At 42.3% G+C, this 21,559-nt stretch overlaps 1 protein-coding gene across 1 annotated transcript in view; it reads right to left on the minus strand.

Annotated features, from left to right (window-relative positions):
- The window catches only part of Trappc3l (trafficking protein particle complex subunit 3L), a 54,952-nt gene extending 34,695 nt beyond the window's left edge, over window positions 1–20,257 (minus strand). Inside the window, exons 1-3 of the mRNA XM_076553010.1 lie at window positions 20,165–20,257; window positions 10,702–10,799; window positions 5,500–5,599 (exon numbers count right to left, since the gene is read on the minus strand). Coding sequence (XP_076409125.1) covers window positions 5,500–5,599; window positions 10,702–10,799; window positions 20,165–20,257 — 291 coding nt within the window. The remainder of the gene's footprint in view (window positions 1–5,499; window positions 5,600–10,701; window positions 10,800–20,164) is intronic.
- Window positions 20,258–21,559: the final 1,302 nt, after the last annotated feature.

The raw sequence follows: 21,559 nt of genomic DNA on the forward strand, positions 1-21,559 counted from the left end.
TCCTTTCTGAAGGCAGAGCAGTGCAGAGCTCATATCAACATCAGGAGATCTGTTCTCACCCAGCCTTCTCCTAACTCCCTCAGAGAAATCACTTTCCCGTCTGAACATAAACTTCTCTATCTCGCAAATTCGCTTGAAATGTACCCCTTCCCTTTCTCTGAAACCAGGACAGCTACTGCGGCTTCTGCGGAGGCAGAGGGATATGGATGTGCAGAGAGAGACCTCTGCACGGTACTCGGTCTGAGCGATGACCTGAGCGAAACACAGCCACGGCTCCCGTTCCTGATTCTGCCGGGTGTAAGCGATGATTAAAGGTCCTCCGAATCTGTCCTAGTTCTCTGAAACTGACTCAGCCACGTTAACCACCTGCTTCCTCTGAAGAGAGTTTACAGGGTTAATGAGATAATGCTGCCAAAGGCCAGATCTTTGAATGAAAACTGCTAATTATAAGGAGAGCATCAGTGGGCGTGCGCATCGCTAAAGCCTGACCTTGCATCTGTGTCAAAAGATGCAAGCAGGTGACATCATCACCATGGGTAAGAGGTGGAAACCAGGCCCGGGAAGGAAGAGGTATCCAGGAGACAGCCGCTCTGTCTACGAGAATGGCAAAATGTTCTTTTTATTGCTAAGGACAACTTGTACGGGAGTGGAGACGCAGCCCCACTGAGAACCGAAGATGGAGACAAGAATTTACACACGACGGGATGACTGAAACGTTTGGAGAAGAGAGCGATGAAAAGCAGACATCGGACGTGTTTGTAATTTTAAACACGGCAGTATTGTGTCCAGCCTGTGGAATATGGTGCGGCTTGGAGGCTGCTATCTGTAGAAGCCGCTTTATTTCTGTTAAAGACAGAATATACTCCCACAGTGGGCACGTTACCTGGGGACCTTTTTTCTCTTTGACTGGGATATTAATCTTTTACTTTGTTTTTGTTTACTTTCTTTTTCTTCTTCCCCTGTTGGTCCTTCCTGTCCCCCTCCGTCCCTCTCTCTGTCCCTCTCCCCTCCGTCCCTCCCTCCGTCCCTCTCCCCTCCCTCCCTCCCTCCCTCTTTCTTTCTTTCTTTCTTTCTTTCTTTCTTTCTTTCTTTCTTTCTTTCTTTCTTTCTTTCTTTCTTTCTTTCTTTCTTTCTTTCTTTCTTTCTTTCTTCCTTCCTTCCTTCCTTCCTTCCTTCTTTCCTTCCTTCCTTCTTTCTCTCTCCCCCTCCCACCCTCTCCCCCTCCCTCCTTCGTTCCTCCCTCCCCCCCCCTTCTTTTTCACTCTCCCTATAACATTTCCCACTAGAGTCCTCTCTAATATGGTACGTGAAGGCAGTTCTTCTTTAATTTCACTACCGGGTAGGTTTGCAACATGGATCCTCATGAAAGGGGCCGAGGGAGCCCCTAACTGTCTGGTGTCTGAGGACCATTCCCATGCCCCCTCCCTGTTAGAGAAAAACTCTTTCCCCAAAAGCCTTAAACAAAAGCTTGCTTTCATTTCTTCTCCCTCCTTCCTCCCCTTCTTCCTTTTCATCTTTTTTCTCTCCTCATTTTCTGACTAATATTTAGTTTTACCAAGTACCAAGTTCTGGCTTGGGCTCCTAAACATGAACCATAGTTCATCCTGGAATTGTTCCTTTGGGTTTAGGCTTTGTAATCTTCCTGTAGTCAACAGCACACAGACAGCATTCCCCAGACAAGAGCACAGTAACAAGACCATTCCATGTGAGACTTTCGTCAGCATAGCTACCTTCAAGAATAACTTCCATAAATTATTTGTTAGGGCTTTCTTGGAGGATAATTTTGATTAGGAAAAGTTATTTCTTTCTGTTTTGTTTTGAGGGAGGATTTCATTCTGTAGCCCAAGCTGGCTTCGATTTCTGTGTGGCTTAAGTTGGTCTTGAGCACGTAATCCTCCTGCCTCAACCCCCCAAATGCTGGAATTACAGTTTACATCATTACACCTAGTTTAAAGGTCTTAGATGGATTTTTTTTTCTACTAGAGAAGCCTTGTTTCCTTTTGTTTTTCTGATTTGGATGACTAGGTGGGATCATCACCCTAGGTTCACAGAGCTAAGAACAACACCCAGAGAGAATGGAAGGGCCCCCTGTGCTACTGAACTGCTCAGACAGGAGCTCACTTAGACCAATAGCCACTGTCCCCCGATATCCTCCAAGTATTGAGCACAGATCAGATGAGCTCTAGTATTTCAGTGCATAACAGAAAATAACCACTGGTTATCGATAACAGGCTACACAAACCTCCACTCACGACTGGGTATTGCTCTTAACTGACTTTTAAAAATTATCTGTTAATCATGTCCTTTTAAACATGAGTACTTTACATTATTTAAGTAAAAATATGTAGATCATATGAACAGATCCAGAGGAATAGATCAAGATGTCCACTGTTCTACTAACATGTGTTTATGAGAGATTTTATTCCCCATATTAAATGACTTTGCAAATTATCAGTCAATGTTCTGTCTTAATAATCTGGAAGCTTGATTTCCCCAGGCATATTTTATATTTAATTTTATGTGCACATTTAAGACAATGAGATGAATTCAGGTAAAGGCCAAGGGAAGTCACACCCAAAGCAATGCCAGAATCATTATTATTGGAATACAGTGACATTAATCAAAAGGACTGGGGGAGCTACTACCAGGACTACAATAAACAGGGCCATATATGTTAACATAATAATTACAGTATTCCGTTCACATTAAAGTGACAAGTATTTTATAGCAACCCCCCCCACACACACACAATGGGTTTAATGAAAAGTTATTGAAAACTTCCATTAAAAAGTTATTTAAAATTCTGCTTTCAAGGTCTGGGGAGACAGCTCAGCTGTCCCAGGGCCTTCCATGCAAGCATAAGGTACTGAGTTGGACCTCTAAGTGTGGCAGCATGTGAGAAAGGCAGATGGGCTAGCATGTTATAACCCCAGATGCTGCAGAGGGTGAGATCGGCATATCCCTGGCGCTCCCTGGCCAGGCCACCTTCCTGAACGGGGGAACTCCATGCTCATGAGAGACCCCATCTGAGAATTCAAGGGAGGTGGTACCTGAAGAATGACATCTGGGGTTGACCTCTGGACTCCATGCACATGCACCTACACATACATGTGCTCCCACATACAAATAAACACACGCCACATGGCTGCAGGATCTTGCTTGTATTCTGCCAATACACAGGGAAAGGGATTTCTTTCCTTTTCTGTTCTTTTTAACCTGTTTAATGGTATGTTGAATTCACTGTGCTGAAGTTGGAAGACACTTAGCTTCCAATCTCAGGTTCATGATTCATTAACCATTAAAATAATAATAATAATAATAATAATAATAATAATAATAATAATAATCATAATAACATGGAAACAACTTTCATTTAGATTGTGGTTTTGAAAGGTTTTTTTCATATAGATTACTCATTTCCATCATATTCTTTCTAGAACTTTTATTTGAAAAATAGCAATCATCATCACCCTGTTCTGCCTTCTCAGAGGGATGCTCTTAGATGGAAGGACCAAAGACAGTGCCTACAATCAGAATCCCAGAGAGTGCTGTGCGGCAGTCACTCATGTGAAGAAGTCGGTCCTCTCCTGCATGTAAATATCAGGGCTCAAGAAGAGAGGAGGAAACCCAATTAGTAGATGTGATGTGTGAACTGGATTCGGCAGCAAACCAAGGCCTCCCACGCCTCTTGTGTCCTCAACGACTTACTAGTGAACAACGTAACAACACTAGCCTGATAACCACAGGTCTGAGATGAAAGGACGCTGGCTAAAGATGTGTTATTCTAAGAAAGATAAACTACTCTTGGCTGATTCCAGCCTGCCTTCCACACATCAGGATTGTGTAAGGCTCTCGCACATACGTCGCATGGTACATCAAGCACGGGAAGCCTTACTTTCTCCCTTGGGAAAATATTGCTCCGGCAATAATCTCTGGGGCTGGGAAACACTGGTCCCTTCCCCACTCGGTACTGGTTTGGGGCATGTCTTCTGTAAGGTTACCCATTCTGCTCTATTCACCTTCATGAAGCATTTGCCAAGTGTGTGTGTTTTGGGCAGGAAGCAAAAGAAACACAAACAAGACCAAAACCCCTAGGAACCGGCAAAACATCATAAAAAGTACCTTGCTCCCTAATTCTGCAGAGACAATGGCCTGCAGACTTGTGAGCCTCTGGCAGCCCTCAGGTGGTTTAGAATCCCCCTCCCACCGCTAGTTTTGAAAGCTCTTCTTGGCTTGGTCTCATTTTTTCCTCCCTTTCTTCATATCTACATTCACACTATCAGAGGCCTAGTTTGTCCCCTAGAAATTCAGATCCTCTGGGGCTTCAGCACCGGAACCACCTCAGACCAGTAGGAGGAGGTAGAGAGGAAAACTTCAGAGCCCAGCTGCTAGGCTGGAAGCCTGGCCTGCTCTCTTCAGAGGAAGAGGCCTGAAACTTTAGGATCTGACCTCTTGTTGTCTGGCTTGTCTCTTCCTTCACTATTCCTAAGAGGCACAACAGGTCTGCTCAGGCTCCCATGACTCCATCCTCCAGTACTTGACCCGTGGCTGCAGACTGAGAGAATTGTGCCTGTCACAGTTTCCAAGACGACATTTTGGCTGCATAAAGACTGTGTCTCTGCAGCTGCTTCCAGCCTCCAAAACGACCAGCCTTCAAAACCTGCCAGAGATGTCGTTCCCATTGGAGACTTCTTTCTGCAGATTTCTACAAGGGACTGCTCTTGACTGGCACTCTGCGGTCATCCAAGAACTTTCCAGCTGTAACCCTGCTGGGGATCTGAACTTGGGTCCTCATGCCTGTCTAACAGATACATAACCAGCTAAACTATCTCCCCAGTCCCCTGTAAAGCACTACCACAGTCACACACACACACACACACACACACACACACACACACACACACACACACACCATGAAGTCAGTTTGGAAGTTTTGTCTTTAGTTCATAATAGTATGTATGAAAATAAAGTTTAAGCTGGTGGTGTTAGTACATGCCTTTAATCCCAACCCTCAGAAGGCAGAGGCAGGTGGATCTCGGTGAGTTCGAGGCCAGCCTGGTCTACAGAGTGAGTTCCAAGACAGCCAAGGCTACATAGAGAAACCCTGTCTTGAAAAAAAAAGAAGAAGAAGAAGAAGAAGAAGAAGAAGAAGAAGAAGAAGAAGAAGAAGAAGAAGAAGAAGAAGAAGAAGAAGACGACAAAGCTTTTCAGTCATAATCCCTTAACAACATATGTAGCTGGAACCTGTGTAGTCAAAACTGAAAACCACCAAACTCAAAAAGAACTCAAGTTGTTTTGTTGTTTGTCTTATTTTTGAGACAGAATCTCAAAAACTTAGTTTAGGCTGGCCTGGAACTTACTGTTTAGCCCAGAGAGACCTGAAACTCACACTCCTCTTGCCTCAACCTCCCAAATGGTAGTATTGTATGGACTGTAGCTGTGTACCCTCATGCTTGACGTGTTCTCAAGACACATGGACAGAGCCAAAAATGCATTTACCTGGGCAATTATGTCTATGATTTCTGAATAACTATGGCATCTTCTCACACAGGATCGAGCCAAAAAATCTTCCACCAGCCGTGTTCCAATTCCGTAGCCCCTGTGGATGAAGGAAAGTATGATTTGCATAGTAGATAACAAGCTAAGCCCAATGAAATGGGTCAAATTGTCTTAGGTAATGGGTTTTGTGTCTATTCCACAGACCACAGGAGCAGAGGCCAACATATCTAGGAAATAGGAATTAGTCTCTGCCAGGAGAGGAATCTGCCCGGAGTTGAGACTGGCCCAAACTTGACTGTACATTCAGAGAAGGGTGGTTGGTTGCCTGCAGCCTAATGTTGCTCATGGTTAACTATTGTGAAATGAGGAAAGATGATTGCTAACTTTTCTGCTTTCGGTGTGGCAGCTGGATACTCGGGCCTCTCTTAGTATGCATGTCGGAGGAGCAGCCTTTACAAGAAGGGCTGTGTAAGGAAGAGGGGAAGAGAGCAGAGAAAGATTCTTTTATTGTCAGTGAAAGCTTCAGCGTTTAAATTTCTTGCGTTTACCTCCTTCTCTTTTCATGCCCCCTCCTTCCAACGTGTGTGTGTGTGTGTGTGTGTGTGTGTGTGTGTGTGTGTGTGTGTACCTGTAGCGGTAACTGATGTATTACTGAGAAAGCCTTTTACAGAGGTGTCATAACTGAGTAAGTGGCTGAGGTGGCCCAGCAGCCTCCTTGAACAAGATAGCTTGAGAAACTTACATTTCTAAGAAGGACACCAAGAGATGCCAGAGTCTCTGTCTTAAAAGAACTTCTAAGCCAGTTACAGAAATAAGACCTTAAAGTAGGAGCAAAAAGGAATATTCTTTTCCCTAACCACCAGCCAAAACAAAATGGCCATTACTTTCACAGCCGTATAAATAGACAAGTGAAACCACTTGGACAGAGCAACAGAAAACCCATGAAAATCAGTACTGGAGTTTTCCAAGGCAATATTTGTGCCTTGAAACACAAGTGGAAAGATCTCAGGTAGCTTGGCAGTTATGGGAAAATGGCTTTGAGGTCAGAGTCTTTAATAATTTACCAGATCTACTGAGATATTCTATTTATTAAGAGCAGGGCATCTGTGCGGGAAAGAGAGATGGCTCAGTCATTCAAGGCTATGCCAAAGAGGTAAGAGTCTTCTCCAAAAGACAGTTGAGTGGGGGCCTTACAACAGTCCAATATTTGTTATTTATCTTTATGTCTATATGGGCTCAGCCATGGGGGACAGGGATGAAAAGAATGCAATGAGCAGTGTGCATACTGCACATCCATAGTGTGTACGTATTTGTATGTATATGTTTGGCTTCCACCAAAGGATATGTTTCGACAAAGTACATATTTATATGTGAAATCTAAAATGTGACGCTCTCAGAAGATATTCAAGACAAGCAAATGTGAAACATTTTTTCTTAAGCAAGGCCTCGGTACAGCATCTCAAACTTTATTCTTTGTCTACTATTACACTCACATCTGTTAAGGTCGGTTCACCAAGTGTACTTTTTTAATCATACAGGGGAATTTCTCTGTCTTCTACAGCCATTCGACAAAATAATACAAAATCATTTGACGTATCAACATGCGTCAAATAAATTGGAGTAGTTCCTGGAAATGCTACATCGGATGTATGTGGCCTAAGCATAACCAACAGTATCAGTTCAGCTGAGGAAGAAAGAGACAAGGCTGTAGGTGCTGTCTGGAAGTTTGTGTCTTTGCAAATACAACTATCAAGAAATGCAACAGAACCATGTGTAATAAACTGAAAGAACTCCCCCCAAAGAAGAGTATAAATACATGGAAATGGAAGAAAATAAGAATTTAATCCCCCCCCAAGCTTTCCTTGGTATTGACTTACTATGTATTTTCCTGAAAACAAAACAAAACAAAACAAAAAAAACATATGGGCCCTTTTTAACACTCTTAAAAAAACCCTAGGCTCAATTTCCCCTTTGCCCTGCCTGAATAAAGCTTATAATCCTCCTATATTTCCCAGTAATTACTCTGCTATAGTTCTTTTCAGAGTCCATCATTAAGAGGTTAAAAAATAACTCTAGCGCTAGAACAGTTTAGGTGGGAAGGTCAGTTGGGGAGAGAATGGGTGATAGAGGTGGACCAAAAAGCTCATGGTGCCTGAAAAAGCTACAAGGAAATCTGGTACTTGATAAGCCAGTCAAATCATAAAGTTATGGACTGGCTGGGGTGACAGCTCAGCCAATAAAATGCCTGCGGTGTAAGCATCAAGGCTGGAGCTCAATCCCCAGCACATATGTGTTGTTAGATTTTCTTTTACTCTAGCCCCACGCTGGGCACCAAAATGTTTTGTTTTTTCTTTACTCTTTTGGCTCTTTGCTCTTTGGCTCTTTTGGGGGGCCTGCCACCCAGCTCCCAAATAAATCACACATGAAGGCTTATTCTTACTTACGAATGAATGGCTTTAGCTTGGCTTGTTTCTTGCCAGCTTTTCTTAAATTATCCCATCTACCTTTTGCCTCTGGGCTTTTTCCTTTTCTTACTTCTGTATATCTTACTTTCACTCTTACTCCGTGGCTGGCTGGGTGGCTGGGAGGCCCCTAGCGTCCTCATCTCCTTGTTCTCTTGTTCTTTCTTCCTGCTCCTCCCAGATTTCTCCCTCTAGATATTCTCTCTGCCTGTCAGCCCCCCCATCCCTTCTCCTGCCTTGCTATTGGCTGTTCTGCTCTTTATTAGACCACCAGGTGTTTTAAGCAGGCAAAGTAAAACAGTTTCACAGAGTTAAACAAATGCAACATAAAGGAATGCAACACATCTTTGCATCATTAAACAAATATTCCACAGCATAAACAAATGTAACACATCTTAAAATAATAGGTAAAAGCTAGGCGTAGTGGCATATAACTCTACCACAGTTAACTCTGTAACTCTACCACTATGGGATGGGAGGAGCTTGCTGGCCAGCCATTTTTGACAATCAGTGAGCTCTGTGTTCAGTGACAGAACTTGTCTAAAGAAAACGAATAAGAAATGAAGGTGGAGAATTGGCAAGACAGCTTAACAGGCAGAGGTTGCTGTTAACAGGCAGGGCACAGGGATGATGACCTACGTTCAATTCCCAGGGCCCATGAAGTGGAAGAAGTGAAATAATTCCCCAGAGTTGTCTTCTGATCTCCACATTCATGCTGTGTCAGGTGTGTGTGTGTGCGCGCGTGCACCTGTGTGTGCGCACGTACACACACACACACACACACACACACACACACACACCTAAGTAAATAAATATTTTTAAAAAAACAAGTTTTAAAGACTGTATCCTATGTGCATGGATAAAACTGTTCCCAAAAGCCATAGGTTATGAAACAAAAATAGCCAAGTTTGGGCTTCCTCTCTATGAGCTGTGGGTCATAGAGATCCCTGACGTCCTAAAACAATGCAAGTAGTTGCTGTAGGTTTTCCATCAAAGCTAAGATATCCTAGTCAGGAATTATTGGTGAAAACACCACGCATCTTAGTTGCAAGACATAGATAAATCAAGCCAAAACTGGGCTAGAAGCTTCCTACCTACTGGCCACCGTTGTAGTACTAGGTGTTACGCAGGCTGCTGGGAGAATTATCATTAGCAGTCTTACTCAGCTGTGGGCCCTGGGTACAACAATACTGACCAGCCAGGCAAGGTGAACACCCTGGTTCGATAATGGCAAGTCTGCTATGTGATAACCACTTTCAGACTGGATCTGATGACCTCTCCATGGGAAGGAAACCATGTTTAAGACTGTAAACCCAGTCAAACGCCTGTGGCTGGAGAGGCCCTAGACCCTAGTAGAAAAGCTACTGTGGTTGCTTTGCTAAGTGGGCATGGTGAGCATATCAAAACTGCTTTATAAATAACCATGTTTAAACCTGTATAGTGCGTATAATGGTGCTGCTCCCAGTTTTGGTAAGGAGGCTTTTTTTTTTTTAAAGTTGTCGGCAGTGACTCATTTAATGCTCAAAATACTGAAAATAAATAATTAACTAATGAATGTCCTGCCAAAATTGGGGCCTCACTATCAGTCCTTTCAAGGCTTAGAGGACATTGAAGACACTGAAGATGAAGGTGCAGAAAGAATGTAAGAGCGGGAGGGATGGGGAGAGGTGTGGAATGCTGACATCCGGGCATGAGCTGACATTCGCACTCACAGCAGCGGTGACTACCCACACACAGTTTGGAGAACAGTGGGCCAATCAGCAGTCTGTTATGGAAGGGGGAGGGGCTCCTGGGGTCCCTTCCTTCTGTTTTTATGCAGGCAGTGGGTAATGGAGGAGGGAGGGGCATTTTTGTCCAGCGGAATAGCCACTGATAAGGTGCCCATTCCCCTATAAACAGCCCCAGTGAAACTCACCGGGTATAATAAAGACATGGGAGAAGAAGGAGGGTTAGGTGAGAGAGGAAGGGGGATTAGTGGGGATGAGAGGGGGCAAGAGAGGATAAAGGGACTGAATAGGACCGCAATGCACTGTGAACATGCATGAAAGTGTCATAATAAAACCCATTCGTATGCATAATGAATACATGCTCACCAAACACTAAGAAAGAAAAAGTTACAAATAGTGGCAATATTACAATAATTTGGTGATCATATAATTATTTGGGGGAAACTAGAAGGTTGAATATAAACTGGAGGAATCTTCACTAATGAAATAAAACAGGAAAATGGGCTTTACTTAAAAAGGAGAGGTTGGGTTTTATATTAGAAATCTTTTTAAAAACACTCAAGCCATGAAAGCTATATAAGAAAAAGACACCCCCTTTCAATCTAACTCCCACTGTTAGTTTTCTGTCTACTTGTTTGTTGCATAGGCCCCAATAGGTGGCCTACGCTTATGTAAGCAAACATTTTCATTGTAAGGAATTGTGAAAATTGAAAATCCAATTGAATAATCCATCATCTTCCTAAGAGAACACATTGGTTTTGTCACGTCGGCTGATCATAGGTGACTAATGAAAAAATCGTTTCCAACCTGAAAAACTTCTATTTGATAGAAACAGGCAAGAGTTCCTTCCTATTGTTTTCAGGCTGAGTTGTAAGAATGTATGTCCCACTTTTAGACGTGGTTTGTCGAAGCCAAGGAGGAGCTGAGGAGGTGGAGCAAGCCATTAGAAGCTAGAGAACACAGGTGATATTAACACGCAATAGATACTCTACAGCAAAGAGACATGTACTTACATTTTATCTAAGTATTTGTTCACATCTTCATCTTTTTCATAATCCTTGCACAGCTGGGCAACCAGAGCTCCATATGTGAGTACAAAAAGGTCTTTGTTCTGTAGGGGGAAGGCACACGGTTTTGTTACAGGCAGTTCTGACAGTATATTGCTGTGTTATTTATTTTAATCTATGGGTAGGAATCACACCCAGAGATCATTTCTTCATCTCTCCCATGACTACAACAATTTGCACTCTCCAGTCACTACTTAAATTTATTTGCACATACTAGGCTGGGAGAAGAGCTGAGAAGTCCGTTTTCTCACATCTCCCGACACATTTGTGTCTATCATACCTTGATGTGTATTTTCATGGAGGAAGGGTTTTTTTGAACTACTCATTTCTGGTACAGTTATTATTATTCTGGAAAGCCATGTGCTTTACACTGCCTGTTTCATTTGGAAGGGATAACCAGTGAGGCTCATTGTGCAATTGCGTAGCCCTCATCTGAGTCCTAGATCTACCAAAGAGGGCTTCAGGATGATCCCAACCACAGCAGCAAGCTGGTGGGAACTGCTTTTGCTTTTTGCTTAGAGAAAAGAGATTTTTAGAGGACCCAAATATAAACATTAGTACCTTAAAAAAAATAGAATTCCAAATCATTCTCCACTTTTTAGAGTGAATTATGAGCACAAATGAAAACTGAGGTGCAGCCATGCTTCACTGAGTCCAGAGAAGATAAAAATAAAAGAAGCAGAAAGCAAAGCTTAAAGCTTGGTCGACCTATTTCTAAAAGTCGGTCTTGTACCCGCTGAGAAGTGCGGCCTATGAAAGGGAGGGGAGCCTGTTGAGAATGCCTTCCACACCGTGCACCCTTCAGAGCCAGGGGAGGACCCAGAGGATGCGGAAACATGCCCAGCCATCTGGGGTCAGAAGGCCCCCTCCGACTCCGGGCTCCAACTCTAACACAGAGTCAGTCACTGAGGCACATGTGTGGCGGGAGCAGAGACAAACCGGCAAGGAGGCAGAAGTGGGACCACTATTGAAAATGAGCGCGTTTCACTCAGACTACTAGATGTTCATGAGCGGTCAATGTGGAATTCAGGCGAGGAGGGGCATCCTTACCTCTACCATCAACTGTCTTAACTTCATACGTAGGGGACCAGAGGCCTGATAATGTATGGGTTTATATTTAAAAGATGGATATGAATGTCTTTTAAAAAAACAATAAAATTATTTATTCAACCCAATAGTGTCTATAAAACCCCATGAATTTTGATGCAAATAATTCCAAAATTAACCCAGTGCCTCAGTGTCCCCCCCCAGGGGGGACATCTGAATGAGACATGTGGGTTTATATCATGACAAACATGCCTCTTTGTCAAGTGAAAATATTTATTATTGATACATTTTAAAAGAATCTAAATATTAGCTGGTACACCTGAACCTATTTATGTGAAAACTAGAAACAAAATGCCATCAGTATATGTGGAATAGACACTATAAATTAATTTATATTGCATGTTAGTTGGTATTATAATAATATGTACACCTCAGGTCTAGGAAAATAAGATGTTAATACTTTTTCCAGGAAATAAGGGATATAAGCAAGAGATTTGAACAAAAATAATGTTAACCTAACATTGAGGGTCACAAATATTCAATTTTATTCCTGTGCTTGTGATATAAACTTGCCAAGAGGCTCAACATAGAACACAACAAATACCTGTGTGTATATGCAAAGCTTATGCCCAACAGCAGAAATCTAAGCATTGCTTTGTACCAGTTCTGTAGACAGAAACAAAAAAGAATAGGAGGAGGGGAAGAGGGAGGGAGGGAGAGAGAAAGAGAGAGAGGAAGGAAAAAGGGTAGAAAGGGGAGAGGGAAAGGCAGAGTGGGAACAGAAGAGAAAGGAAGACAGGGATGTGTTTGTTGCTACTGTACACAACTAAGAATTTGTACGGAGAAGAAAGAAGAAATTATGTCGTTCTTGTCTGTCACAATCTGAGCATTGTGCTTGTTTCGAATTAAAGCCAAGGTGATTCCTGCCCTGGAGTCTCAGGTTCTCTCTCCCATGAGAGACACACTCATATTTCTTGAAACATGTTAACTTCCACCCGAGTTTCAAGTACACTGTCCATAACGGTCCATTTCTTCATGTTGCTTCATGACCAGAGGTTATACTGTGAATAGCATATCTTTGTAGGTCTCAAATCCATACTACAGATCCCAAGAAATAATAACAGGAATTTCCTTTTGGTTTTTAAAAATAATAAAATCAATCATTTTCATGTGAAAAATAGAACTCCAGTAATTTTTCCCAGTGGTACACCAATATTAAAAGGTTTACTCTGTGTGTGTGTGTGTGTGTGTGTGTGTGTGTGTGTGTGTGTGTGTGTAGTGAGTTAGGTACAATATGAATTGTCTAGTATACATTTTTGTCATTTGATATGTCAACAGGCAAATGGTTTAAGATTCCATAATGCCAGATGAACTATTTGTAGGCATTTCCAACTGTGGTACACACCAGTTAGTCAATGCAGCCTTGAGAGCACAGGTCCGAAATCACTTAATTACACTAAATGCCCACCGGTCCTTGAGATAATAAAACAGCATTAAACATAACCATAAGTTTTCCTACCTGTAATATCTGAATTACTAAAGCTATAATGAGGAGTTTTAAAAAAAGGAGTACTGCTTCAAATTAAATGTGCCAAAAAAAAAAAAAAGTTTTAGAAATAAGCAACTTCGGAAGATGTAAAAAGGACAATGGCACACACCAAATACGAACACATTTAAGACTAGGGAATGTATTTTTAATGACAATCTTTTGATTCCTAGTGTTTTGATGGTCTTTTCCTACTTAATTTTACACATAATTGATCACAGATTTCATTTGCTATTTAATATAACATGCAATACAAAGAATTGATTGATGTTTTCATATTTTATCTTAGAGGCAAAAGGAATATTTGATACCTGTATTCCAGTCATCCATTAGAAAAGAAGGTCCTAAAAATCTGTATAAAGAATTGATTATTCCGCTACACTATTAAAAGATACTTGTAACTATTCCCAGAAGGGTCATTCACTAAACACTAAATACCATTTTTGCCTCACTGAAACCTTCTACTTTTAACATCATTTTCCAAAATACATAAAATATCCCTCAAGGAAACATTGGCTGGGAAGCAGAAACAAGGTTTTTGAGAAAAAAGGTCTTACTATTTTGTGATACTCTGGCTTTTTGTGTGCAGGGCGAGACATCTCTCTTGGTGTGTGAGGAATGATCTTCAGTTCTTTTCTTCGGTCTGTGACTTAGACATGCACCAGTAGTCCACCAGTCCTTTGTCTTAGCAAGTTCCTCCTTGCTTTGGTGCAGGAGTCTTCTCTACTGCCTTTGCTCTTTGCTGAATGGAAGAGAAAAAACAAACAAACAAACAAAAAACCCCACCAAAATTCAGGAACAACAGCACTGTCTTGTACCTCTGTAACCTGCTCAAGGAACAGCCTCACTTGTAATACAGACCCATAAAAGCTCACAGTGTGTGTGAAGTCAGACCCAAAGTACCAAGCCACTAAAAACTCTCTAGCCCCAGGGAGTTGATGAGTGGTGTTTTGTTCGGATGCCAAGGTATTGTTTTAAAATCACAAACAGAAACCTTCGCAATCCAAGACAGATCTAAATGTTAGCATTATTCACTCCCATATTGATTGTTCTATGAATTACAGAGGCAGGATCAGCAATCTTTGGGCACTAAATCCTGAGTTTAAATCTGATCAACAAATGAGTTTCACATTGTCCCCAGAACACTTCCTGGCCCCACTGTGTGTGTTCATAGCACTCGAATATACCTAGCATCTTGTTTTGAAAAAGATAAGTTTTCACAGCAGCAATCAGCAATTTTAAGGAGTCATAAAGCAGATGATATTTTCTTACAGAGCTGTTGCTCAGAATGGGTGCTCTGTAGTTTAATAATGCATAATGATCCTGGCAGAGAGAGTAAGTAAGCCCTTAGCTTTCTTTTGATAGTTCCTGAGCTACTGGAGGCTCTCCTTATTTATGCAAAAGTACATATATTTAAAGTTCAAATAAGTCTCATCGTGACAGATGCAGGCTGCACAAGTTCAAAGCTGTTCCAGAAATAGACACGGAAAATTCGGTTGAGAAGGCAGTCTTTGTTTCTTACATCTTGAGACAATTAGTCCCATTGGTTCTGGAGCACCCCTCCTGCAAAGTGAAGATGGTGAGCACTTTGAAGACAAGTGTGGCACATGGTTGAAAGAGCCTAGGATGATTGGTGAGGCTCCGATTCAGTTGCAAGTCTCCTGATTACTGGCTGTGTGGCCTTGGACAAGCCACTTTATTGCTCTGTGGCTCAGTTTTCACATCTGTGAAATGGCAATAGTAAAACCTACCTCACAAAGTAATTTGACTATCAAAGAGATGATATGCACCGTAAAACACATTATAATGCACTGTATAAAAACTAATTACTGCAGGCTCTTCTTACGGGTGGATATATGGGATGGAAGTCTATACCATATGAAGCAGTTCCACACCTATTTGTGTTCTATGAAACTATGGTCTCAGGGAAATCAGCAATACTGGGTTTTGGGAGTTGACGGCTTTCTTAGGGGCAGACCAATAACTTATATTTGCAAGTTCACAGTTTGCAGCATGGTTTTCACTGTCTATATCATTTTAATCCAACTACAGTCAATGAAATAGTCATTGTGATACTTGTGGCCATTTTACAGGATAGAAATATGAAAATAAAAAGACTGAGAAAGCTCTTCAATCTGATCTGGATGGTAGGGAACAGAACTACATTTGTAGATTCCTAATACCCCCCCCCCCATCTATCATATACATTCCAGCATAGTTGATGAAAAATTTTAGAAGTAGACGCTAAACAACCACAAATGTGCAATCGACAGCACATTGTCAATTTGGTGGTCATTTGGTCTTCAAGGTAAGAGAGCCCTGAGAGAAACAGGAAAGGTCTATGTGATTGTAGTGAGGGAAAGGTTGTACTGTAATCAACAACAATACCTGACCATGGCTGTGTGGTGGTCATATCAAGGCCACTACAAAGCTTCAAGCCATCATGGGGGTACCTCAGGAAAGGTGACGCCTTCCTCCAGGCTGACAAGGCCGTTGGCTAGCCAACGGTCCTCCAGATCAGACCTAGGACCTGACCGAGGAAGGAGCTGAGTGCCTGGCAGACACTCATGAGCAAACACAGCTGTGGGCCACTGTCACTTGGACACTGGTTTGCTCCCTTTCAGACTATGAAACTCAGCATCCTTCAACATTTCTTAACATCTGAGTACACCTTGCATTTTCTGGGCCCTTTCTTTTTATGTAAAAACACTGCACTGTTAAAGAGGGAAAAAACGTAGTTTGGCGCTTCTGAATGTAAATGACCCATGTTTGCCCTGACACTAGAGCAGGCAGGAGAGAATTGGTTCAAAGTCATGCCCAAGTGTTGCGTTTCTACTTTTACTAAGAATCGTTAAGCTGGCTAGAATAGAATTTGGAGCTGGGATTGAGAGAAAGAAGTGTAGCTAGAGTTTTCCGCCTTGCCCACAGTCAAGACAAATCTTTGTCACCCGCCAGTCCCACAGCCGCTCAGACCCAACAAAGTAAACGCAGAGACTTATATTGCTTACAAACTGTATGGCCGTGGCAGGCTTCTTGCTAACTGTGCTTATAGCTTAAATTAATCCATTTCCATAAATCTATACCTTGCCACGTGGCTGGTGGCTTACCGGCATCTTCACGTGCTGCTGGTCATGGCGGCGGCTGCAGTGTCTCTCCGCCTCAGCCTTCCGCTTCCCAGAATTCTCCTCTCTCCTTGTCCCACCTACTTCCTGCCTGGCCACTGGCCAACCAGTGTTTTATTTATTGACCAATCAGAGCAATTTGACATACAGACCGTCCCACAGCACTTCCCCTTTCTTTTTTTTAAAAGGAAGGTTTTAACTTTTACACATCTCCAAAGTCAGCTTGGTATATTTGGGAATTTGGGCGTAGCTTCTCTTACTACTTCCTGCTGGAGGGGGGCGCTGTATCTTATGGGGACACAAAGAAAATTTTAGGATCATGGAGTAGTCCGTGAGACTGTATTGTCTGAGCCAGTTGCCTTGAAACGATTCTGGATGTTGAATCATCTGGGTCATGGTGTCATCAGAGATCTTTCAGGTGGTCTTGGCTGGTCAAACCTGATGTATCTTAATCTGGAACAAATCCATAGCCTCTGGCTTTCTGTGGAAACAAAACCAGAGCCTCTTTTCCAAAGCAACATATCCTTATAGCCAAATTTTGAAGTCAAGGTACCTTTAAAATACACATTTTGGCATAACTCAACAGCTTTTGCAATCAAATGTTTTTCTTCAGTTACAAATATCAAAGAGAACATAATCCAGATTCTCTGTGTGGTAGCCATCTTTACATGGCTTATTTTTTATATTACCTTGAGCCTATTGCTTAAACTGCAGCCTTTTAAGCCTGAAACGGCGCTGCGGCTGCTGGCTCCACCCACTTCAGCTTCCCAACATGGCGATGGTACCTTTTCCGCCAGCTCTGGGAGCCATCCTGGGTCTATGCTTTTATCCAAGCAGTGTGTAGCCCAGAAACCTCTTTTTGTTTTGTACTAGCAAAGGTTAAATCCACCATGCAGCTTAATGTGCCACTTGCAGAGGCCTCATTCCCGCCATACTGCAGATCAAGCTCGCACGCTAGGAACCCGCCAGTAGCTCAAACCGGCAGCTGCCGCTCCTTTGAGAGAGACAATTAGGAAGCTGTTTTTAGCTCCATTTTAGAATCTTTTCTCAGGTTTTAGGTGGAAACTCTTGCCCCACGTTGGGCGCCATTTGTAGCTTTAGTTTTCCTGCCTTGTCCACAGTCAGGACAAATCTTTGTCACCCGCCAGTCCCACAGCCGCTCAGACCCAACCAAGTAAACACAGAGACTTATATTGCATACAAACTGTGTGGCCGTGGCAGGCTTCTTGCTAACTGTTCTTATAGCTTAAATTAATCTATTTCCATAAATCTATACCTTGCCACGTGGCTGGTGGCTTACCGGCATCTTCACGTGCTGCTGGTCATGGCGGCGGCTGCAGTGTCTCTCCGCCTCAGCCTTCCGCTTCCCAGAATTCTCCTCTCTCCTTGTCCCACCTACTTCCTGCCTGGCCACTGGCCAACCAGTGTTTTATTTATTGACCAATCAGAGCAATTTGACATACAGACCGTCCCACAGCAAAGAAGCATTCTTCAATCTTGTCAGATTTACTCAGCTTCCAGTCAACACAAGTTAACAGTGTCTCAGGCCACACCTCTACCCAGGTCCTTTGAGAGGCAGCTAAACAACTGAGTAAAGACTTGGGAAAATCCTAACAGAAAACAGTAGCAACCCCAGCTACCAAAGCACCTGTATGGAATCTCATTTCTTCCTACAAATCTTCTCTAGGATCTAGGGAGATGGTTCCGTGGATAACAGTGTAAAAGCAAGAGAACTTGAGTTCAAATCCCCAGCATCCTCCTAAAAAGGCAGGCATAGCTAGCTACTTAGTGCTGGAATGTTCTGTATGCTCTGAATGTGTTGCTCTGATTGGTTAATAAATAAAGTGCTGATTGGCCAGTAGCCAGGCAGAAAGTATAGGTGGGACAAAGAGAGAGGAGAACTCTGGGATCAGGAGACACTGCCAGCCGCTGCCATGAGAAGCAACATGTAAGATACCGGTAAGCCACAAGCCATGTGGCAAGGTATAGATTTATAGAAATGGGTCAATTTAAAATCTAGGGTTTAGCTAGCAAGAAGCCTGAGCCATTAGGCCAAACAGTTTAAATAATAAAAGCTTATGAGTGATTATTTTATAAGTGGACTGCGGGACTGTGGGGGCTTGGCGGGCCCTGGAGAGAAACTTTCCAGCTACAAATTGTGCCTATAACCCCAGCATTGGCAGGCTGAGACAGGCAGATTCTGCAAGCTCACAGGTTAGCCAGCTTAGCTGAACCAATGAAAATTCAGTTCAGTGAAAATAAGGAGTGACAGAGGAAGACCTGGCCTCTATATGTATGTGCATGAATACATGCACATGTATACACACACACACACACACACACAAACCACACACGCGTTTCTACTTTAAGCTGATCTTTGTGTTTATTTTAACCTGCTTTCCTTATATAAAATTAATGTATGACTCATCCTGTGACCCCCGGCCCCCTAAGGACAGCTGTGATGCTCAGATCTGATTTTCCCAGTCATACACTTGGTTGTGCTCTGTGAGAGAGATTGTGAAACTGGGTCCCCGAGTAGTATACATGCGAAAGCTACAAGAAGGACAGACAACAGCAAACTAACTTTGGGATTCATTTTTATCAAAGGGAACAATACACAAAACTAAAATTAAGACATTTACAGAATGCATGGGACTGGAATATATTGTATCAAGTGAGAAACCAAGGGTTCAGAATGACAAGCACATTCCTTCTCTATGTGGGTTTTAGCTTCGAATTTTGATGCATGTGCATTTATGAGAAACTGGGTGTGTGTGGTCACCAGGGGCATCTAGGAGAGGTGATATTAAAGTGAATGGGAGAACATGGGGGAGGGGCAAGGGGAGTGTTAATCCAAAGCCAGCACAGGTGGGTATGCCATAAAGGAATCTACAAAGCAGATCCTTACAGATCTGCATCAACGAAGCCCTTACTCCAGTAGGGTTCAGCCAGCCCTCTACTGTGTCCTACGCAGCTCCCAGTGGGAATGCTCTATAATGTTCTTCCCGATTTCCTCATATAACAGATACTATAACGAATGGATTTTAAGATATGAGATAATAAACACAGAAGAAGGATGTGGTATGTGTTACCAAGCTTTGCTATATATGCTTCAGGCTGAACCAGCTAAAATATCAGGGACCCTTTTAGACCCTGTCTTCCTGTTCTGCTTAGTGGTCACCACTCCGTGGACCTTGGATTTATCATTCCTATGCATGTGTTAAAGCTCCACATATATTACCATCCGTTCAGAGTATGTAATAGTACTTGTAACTTTATATTAGAGTGGTGCCATACAGCTCGGATCTCATGGCCAGAACTCTCTCCTCAAGGTTGTTTGTTGAGGTTTCTCCACAATGATACCTGCCATTGTAGATAATGTATTTATACGGATTAACATTGGGTTAGCAAAACTTTCTGTAAAGGACCAGATAGTAAGTCAGGTTCTGCAACCATACAGATTCTGTAGTAATAACTTCATCCTGCTGTCAATTTCAAAAGCAGCCATCCCCAAGCAGACATGCCTATTTTCCAATTAAAACTTTATTAATAAGCACTGACATTTGAACTTAACTTCATTTTCATGTCACATATGATTTTTTCGACCATTTTAAAATGCAGAAGTCATTCTTAACTCCTAAGCCAGACAAAATAAGCAGTGGGCAATTTGGCTCCTGTACCATATTTTACTAACCCCACCACTGCAGTACACCGTCGTCATGGTTACTGCATCCACTTCCTTGTTATTGGATGCCGATACTGAGATTTCCTTGGCGATCCTTTGCATCTCCCACACAATTGAATGGGAAATTATTTGTGGAACTTATAAAATAAAGTATTTATCCTCTACTTTTAGGTCATAGAATGCCATGCATCTTTAACGATCTAACTTAGGCAAAACTTGCTAAATTTATTTTATCTTTTATCTACCTTTGTTTATTTGATCAACACACTTGTTAGTGTTACATTAAAAATCTCTCTGTGAAGGAATTCTTCCTTCTTATTCGGCCAGATCTTCCTTTTATATATTTTAAAGTTATGCAATCATGGACGTACAAACTGCCACTTTCATGTCTTCCGTAATGCATTGTTTTTATTGTGATGGAGTGTGCAATTAGCCCTTTACCTCTTTACTAGTAGCCAGTCTTGCCTTCTCCTAATACCATTTATTATTCCCAGTGGTCCATGATTCCATGTCTTTCTTTTCAAGCTTCGTGTGTGGTATAGTTTGGGGAGTGTCACTGACAAGCAGCATGGCTGTTTTAAAAACACTGCATGGGCAGGTTTAAACCAGTTCTGCTTTGGTGGTTAAAGACATGTGCCAGGCCACCTGGATCCTAGTCTTGACTCCTCCATTCATCTGTGTGTGGTGCTAGGCAAGTTCTTTAATCTCGTCGCATCTCAAGACTGGATTGTAGAGGAGATTCGGTATTCTTAACACAGGGCCTAGCAGATAGTAAGCGCTCAGTCGTTGTTAGTTATTTTGTTGTCATTGTTGATGCGTCTGGTCTCATTTATACTGCGGTTTTGTCTTTTCTCTTCATCATTTGTTCGTCTTTGTTTACTCTCTCCTTTCCTATGAAGATTCTCTTTTTACCCCCTCTATGTTTTAAATGATCTATAGATGGCATATCTCTAGTCTTTCAGTGGTCACACTTAAAATGTTTATGGTTTATCAAGATGTGTTTGATACACAGTTTGATAAGTATATAGATCAAGTTTTTAATCAATGTAATTAACATTGCTATCACCCTGTTCTATGTTTATCTATTTGGTATCCATTAATTACAGGGCCAGATAATAAGCTATTTGTATTTCCTCTGTGAGCCAGAGGTCAAATGCCAGGGCTACCACCTTATCCAATGCTCACATACTAACTTAATATCGTCCTGCCCTAAATCAACCATTGCCAGGTTGCAGACATATAGGGGTAATCTCTATGCCCCAAAGCCCAGATTTGTTTAAAAGCCAATCTTAGGTGTTCCCCTGCCATGCCTTATGTTCCCTACAGATCCCCCCATCTTTACTGGGGGCCCAGGCTTTCTCTTCCTTCTCCCACCTTCTGACCCAGGCTGATGCTTCCTGGTGT

The sequence above is a fragment of the Peromyscus maniculatus genome, chromosome 16 (assembly GCF_049852395.1).
Source record: "Peromyscus maniculatus bairdii isolate BWxNUB_F1_BW_parent chromosome 16, HU_Pman_BW_mat_3.1, whole genome shotgun sequence".
NCBI lineage: Eukaryota > Metazoa > Chordata > Mammalia > Rodentia > Cricetidae > Peromyscus > Peromyscus maniculatus.